At 40.5% G+C, this 6,378-nt stretch overlaps 1 protein-coding gene across 1 annotated transcript; it reads right to left on the bottom strand.

Moving 5' to 3' along the window:
- Positions 1 to 3,521: 3,521 nt before the first annotated feature.
- Positions 3,522 to 6,105, bottom strand: LOC143022125 (uncharacterized). The gene is made up of 3 exons (XM_076180140.1): positions 5,493 to 6,105; positions 4,811 to 5,328; positions 3,522 to 4,659 (listed from the first exon to the last, which is right to left on the bottom strand). Exons 1-3 carry the CDS (start codon positions 6,093 to 6,095, stop codon positions 4,059 to 4,061), a joined length of 1,722 nt encoding a protein of 573 aa, XP_076036255.1. The 5' UTR covers positions 6,096 to 6,105; the 3' UTR covers positions 3,522 to 4,058.
- Between the last annotated feature and the right edge of the window lie 273 nt (positions 6,106 to 6,378).

Raw genomic sequence — 6,378 nt, 5'->3', positions numbered from 1 at the left:
ATATATATATATATATATATATATATATACGTATATGTATATATATATATGTATATATATATATATGTATATATATGTGCATATAAATACATATATATATATATATATATATGCATATATATGTATGTACATACATACACACACACACACACACACACACACACACACACACACATATATATATATATATATATATATATATATATATATATATATACGTATATATGCATACACACACACACACTCATGTATATACATATATATATATATATACATATATACACTGTATATATATATATATATATATATGTGTGTGTGTGTGTGTGTGTGTGTGTGTGTGTGTGTGTGTGTGTGTGTGTGTGTGTTGTGGTGTGTGTGTGTGTGTGTGGGTGTGTGTGTGTGTGTGTGTATACATGAGTGTAGCATGATGACCAGAGATGGAAGAGACCGAAAAAGACTGATGACTGTTATAACTGGCTTTAATATGGACTTCGACGGCAAAGGACACAACGAATGGGAAAATAATGTTTCTCAGGGGTCACAAAGAACTTTCTCACAGGAATGGGAAGCTTTGACTTTCTTTGTATTCAAACGCCAGGAGAATGAAAATAAAGAGACAAAACAAAACAAAACATGATATCTCCGTCATGTTTAAAAAAAGGGGGTCTGGGGTTACCACGAAGAAAAAAAAAAAGAATAGCCTGGACACAAACATGCTCGCACTACAATCCGGTTCTTCAACCCAGGTGGGCAAGGAGTTGGGTGTGTGCGTGAGCAAGGTCACAATATTGCCCAGAGATCGAGCCATATATGAGCTCTGAGCCCTCAACCGAGAGGGTAACAGGTGTCGATCATGAGCATAATACCTGATCCAAGACCATGGTAAATCACACACCCTCCGTGGCGCATTTGGTACGTGCCGCACACCGGTGGTGACTTGTTAGTTTCGGAATCCGACCGACACGGCTATCGGTCGAGTCGTTATATCTAAAGGGCCGTTTACACGGTCAAACGGTTTGTCAAACCCGGTTTGTCAAATAAGTGTTTGAAGTGATGTTTGACCGTGTGAATGGGGTATTTGGTTGTCAAACACGTTTGACAAACGTTTTTGACAACCAAATACCCCATTCACACGGTCAAGCATCACTTCAAACACTTATTTGAGGGAGGGGGAAATCTTATACAGATTTCAGACTTCTTTCGAGCCGGTTGAAATATCTGTACGAATATCTATAACGAACTCCTTACTAAATCACCTGCACACATTTTGAGCAATGTTCTCCAAATGCTGATTTTTTTTTTTTTTTTCGAACCGTTGGACAAGTTGACACAGGAGCGCATATCTTCCTTCTCATAATATTTTTCAGTATTTTGAGGCCTTGTACTTGAATTTTCGAAGCATATGACCGAGGAACTGGCCCCGAGCATCACCAGACATCTTGCACGCCACTGGGTGGGGGATTAATATAGAGCAAATGTAACTTTGCCCCCACCCATCCCCAGCCCCCTTTATTCCACCCTTTCATACTGATCACTTTTATTTATTTTCCAGGATACATGCTAGGCTATTTGCGAGCGCTAAAAGTAGACGTTTTCATTTCTTTCTTTTGTATAAATGGAAAATTTCCTCCTATATCATTCATTTCTATTTTCTCCACCTCTTCAGTATCTACTGAAGAGGATTACAGTTTGCAATCGAAATATATAGATTCCCTGTCTCCAGTCTTTTTTACTCCAACAGTGGTTTTCACGTGATATATATGTATATATATATATATATATATATATATATATATATATATATATGTGTGTGTGTGTGTGTGTGTGTGTGTGTGTGTGTGTGTGTGTGTGTGTGTGTGTGTGTGTGTGTGTGTGTGTGTGTGTGTGTGTGTGTGTGTGTGTTTGTGTGTGTATGTATATAATAAAGAGAATTATGTTGTTGAAAAGGGTTCTCAAGAAATAAAAAGTTCACTGATTTACAAAAGAAGAAAAAAGAACTATCTGCCAGACGATTTCATTCACCTGAGGGGAGAACCTCGCAATGAAGAGGTCATGGCCACCCTGGTTATGAGTCTAAGTTGTGAGTGAGTAGGAAGATACATGGAGAAGGAAAGAAGTTCCAGACCCATCCAACAGAGGGAAGAAAGATACGTTTCCTGGTTGATTTCTGACAAAGGAATTCTTAATGATGCCAGAACTTTTCAGAATTTTTTGCATTGTGCTTTAAGTTTAGATGAAAAATAAACCCACACATAACAATAGGTTGGAGGAACAATCGTGATGAAGGAAGGAAGAGGAATATGTCAGTGCGTGGGGAGGCGCTAATGAATCACATCCTGTTCAGAAGGCCCAAAATGAGGTGAACCATTCCATATGTCAAAAACATACTTTATGTTGAAAAAACAAGGATATCCTGAAGGCAGTAGAAAACTACAGACTTCGTGTAGATTATTCTAACATTAGTAGATATATGAGTTCACTAAGATTAGAGGAGAAGGAAAGACCAAGGACAAATAAATTGCAAAGAAAAGATGAGTGTGATTGAGGAGAATGGGCAGCTATGTTGGGAAAATTGTTGAACAGACGAATACAAAACCTGGATCTTTGAATTATTGAAATACATGTTTTCTCTCCCCATATGTCAAGTGCTTTGTTAAGTAATTCACGGGAGTCCTTCAAGCAAATTTGAGCTTGCCTCCAAAAAGTCATAATAGATATTTGGGTCATCAGCACAGTTGCGTATAGAAGAAAGTTAGTTTTGCTTCCTTTCTAACTATTTAGAGAATTTTAACATGAAAACATAATGAAGGAGACTACAAGAGACAATAAAGTAGTAAAAGTGAAAGTTAGAAAGGAAGCTAATTTTAGTCGAAGAAAAAGTAAGTGTAGATGTTTGTGCGTGGGTCGTACCTATGTGAGAGGCGTGTGTATCTTACGGGAAGTGAGTAGCAAGATCTAAGAATATAAGGTCTAACCACTTCCGACCGAATTTCGAGGGAGTTGGCGCAGCGGGCCCGTGAACGTCACCTGGCTGTTCAAAGTGGGGTTCGCGGGCCCTATAGCTGTCAGTTGAAGCTGGCGCGTCGTCCGGGAATTTTGTTACCTTCGCTCGCACCGCTCCACGCAATTAGTTATATACTGACAAATATTATATAAAATATATATATAAATATATATAAAATATTATAGTTCCTGTCTATATATATGAATATATGATATATATGATATATATATATAATATATATATATATATATATATATATATATATAATATATAAAATATTATAGTTCCTGTCTTCCTTGGCGTTTCACAGTTTTCTTCAGTGTTTCACAAAGAGAAAACGGACCCAGCCTAATGACGTCAGAAGCTGCGCACAATAATTCAAACGGTCAGACCTGTATATTTAGACCTTGGTGAGTAGAGTTCACTTTCCGCGTGAGGCCTTAGCTATCGATCCGAAGTTACTTTATATAGTAGGTAACCCCACTGATCCAGTTGACGTGTGGACCAAGTTGAGTAATATATTTCAGCGTATAACTTGGACTAACAAGTTAAGACTACGTCGAAAACTACATTCTTTAAAACTTGAAACTGATGAGAGTGTACAAGCGCACCTGAAGACATTTATTCAGAGGTGGGCGCGCGAACCTTTTTTGGGGTTCCGAATCCGAACCCGAATCTTCGCCGGTTTTGGGTTCCGAACCTCCGAATAGCGAACCCGATTTTCAAAATTTCGGTGCGAACATTTATTCTGAACATTTGTCCGCGAACCTCCGAATCTTTAAAAAATAGCAAAGCGAACCTTAATTCCGATACCTTCCGAACATTTCCAAACCTAAATTTTACTCATTCCGAATCTCCGAATCTAAATTTAAAGCTTTCCGATTAAAAAAAAGTGTTTTTTAAGATATCTACATTATTTATTAAACAAATTATTACTAGAAAAACAAATCATTAATACAAGACAGTAAAAAGTAAAAACAAAAGTTCACAAAACAAAACAGTAAAAACATTTAAAACAAAAATTCACAACACTTCAGTCTTCACTCTTCACTCTTCACAGATTCACTCTAACTTGTCGACCCTTTCTCTCCCTCTTAACCAACTTCAAGTTTCCCTTCATGAAGGTCAGGTTCTCAAAGTTCAGATTAGTCAGAGAGGCTTGCTTTGGCCTTAAAATGTCCGAGCCGAAGCTGAAGAGGCGTTCAGCTGAGGCAGACGAGGGCAGGGGAGTGTTATACTTGATGAAACAGTTCACCCAGTGCTGCCTGTGCTCCTTGGGGAAGTTTGCCGGGGAGATCTTCATGATGCTTGTGCCGAAAATGGCGCCCCAAGTGTCTACTTCCTTGCCGACCTCCTCCTCCAGGTTGGCCACCACCACAGGCTCCTCCTCGTCCTTAAGAGGGAAGGCAAACTCGTCGTGCTCGCTGGTGTGGCTGGCCACAGACTGTGGCCTGGAGGTGGGCTGGCTGGAGGCGTAGGCCACATCCCCCTCCTTGGACCTGATTTGGGCCACAAGGTACGACACCATCTTGTCCCTCACCAGGTTGTACAAGTCAGGATTTGTCCAGCATATGTACTTGACCATTTTAAGACGGAACCTGGGGTGGAAGGCAGTCGCAAGGAGCTTCTCCTGGTCATCAAACATGTGTTGAAACCTGAAAAGATTAAGATATGAGTTAATTTAATTATTGATTAATGATTATTAATTTTTTTATTTCAATTACTATAAAATATTACATTATTTTATTATTTATAGAATTATATTATATTATTATTATATTATATCAATATATTAAAAATATCTACCTTTCCGTGAAGCCCTTTTTGTCTCTGCCATGGTGCTCCTGTGTCCCCAGGAGGTAGGTGACGAAGGGCTTGGCATGCTTGATGCTGTTGTCGTCCCTAAGCAGGTTCAAGTCCCTCTGGAGCACCATCAAGTTGGGAAAGAAGTTCCCCATATAGGCATGCTGGTCTGACTGCATTTTGTCCAAAGCATTGGCAACTGGGGCCATAACTTTGACATACTCGGCGATGACCTCGTTGTCCTCGTCAACAAAGGCGGGGATCGGGTTGGGGCGCATGCTGGTGCAGAGATAATTGATCTTTTTACGGGTGTCCAGGTCCTGTAGCAGGCCAGAAAGCATCTTATAGCTGCCATAGCTGGAGTTCCACCTCGTCGTGCCAGGGACTTTAAGTTTTTTGCCGATAGCATCCTTTATCTTGTTGGCTGCGACAGTTCGGCGGCCCTGGGCATTCCACAAAGACTGTGCCTTGGCAGCCGACCTTCTGAAGATATTCCTGCCACCATAGTTCCATTGTGGGACCTGAAAAAAGAATATTTATTATTTAATATTTTATTACAATTCACAAATTAAAAAACAATAAATGATAATTTACATCTTTTTAGTTTTTACCAAAAGAACAATAAATTATTTAATGTTTATAAATTATTAATTCATTAAATTAAAAATATATATATTATACTCACTTTGGAAACATCCTCAGACGCCAGGAGGTTCAGAGTGTGTGCAACACACCTCTGGTGTTTAGGCAGGCTAACCTCGGCTTCGTCAGCCTGGTCCAGGGCCTCCTCCATAGATATGACCTGAGGCTCGTCAGCCAGCTCTTCGTCAGGCTTGTCCTCGCCAGGTTGTATGACGACGTCCTCTTGTGCAAAGTTGACAAATGCACTTACATAGTTTGTGCCATTGGCTGTGGTCGTGCAGAGAATCTTGCTGCTGATGCTGAAGTCCTCATGCAGCTTGCTCAAGGACCTCGCCAAGTACTCGGCTGTCTGGCTCTCCTTCACCTCCTTCATGCCCAAGTCTGCAGTCGTCCTCTCCAGAGTGGCCTTGTCCAACCACGAGACTGTGGAGCCTATGAAGCCCCGGTTGTGGCTCGACCAGCTGTCGGCAGTGGTGGCTAGGTAGTCCTGCTTGGACATGATCTGGGTGAGCTCATTTTTGGCCCTGGCGCTCATATGCTTGATGTCGTCGCCAAGCTTTTTCCTGGACGGCAGCTTGAACTGAGGGTTCAGGTAGTTGAGAAAGGCCCTGAGCGCCTCTGACTCTGTTGTTATGGTGGGCAGCATGTCGCGGATAATCCACTGAAACATAAAAAAGATGTGTGAGTATTTGAAGTTAAATTTTTGTTGTAAATTATTTTTATTTATTAAAGCTAATTAATTTATTAGATTATCTTCATACTAAAACAGTAGAACTTTTAAAAGTAAAACTTACCTCATAAAACAGGTCAAGGGCCTTCTGCTGGTCAAACTTCTCAGCCATAGCCTCCTCAATACAGCCCTGCCTGAGGCTTTTGGCATCCCGACCACCACCAGAAGCAGAGCGGCCACGTTTGCTGTTGCCATCTAA

This window comes from Oratosquilla oratoria, chromosome 43 (assembly GCF_046742065.1).
Source record: "Oratosquilla oratoria isolate Oo_2021 chromosome 43, ASM4674206v1, whole genome shotgun sequence".
NCBI lineage: Eukaryota > Metazoa > Arthropoda > Malacostraca > Stomatopoda > Squillidae > Oratosquilla > Oratosquilla oratoria.
Note: the sequence above shows the minus strand (reverse complement) of the source record. Positions and strands in the feature narration are given on the sequence as shown.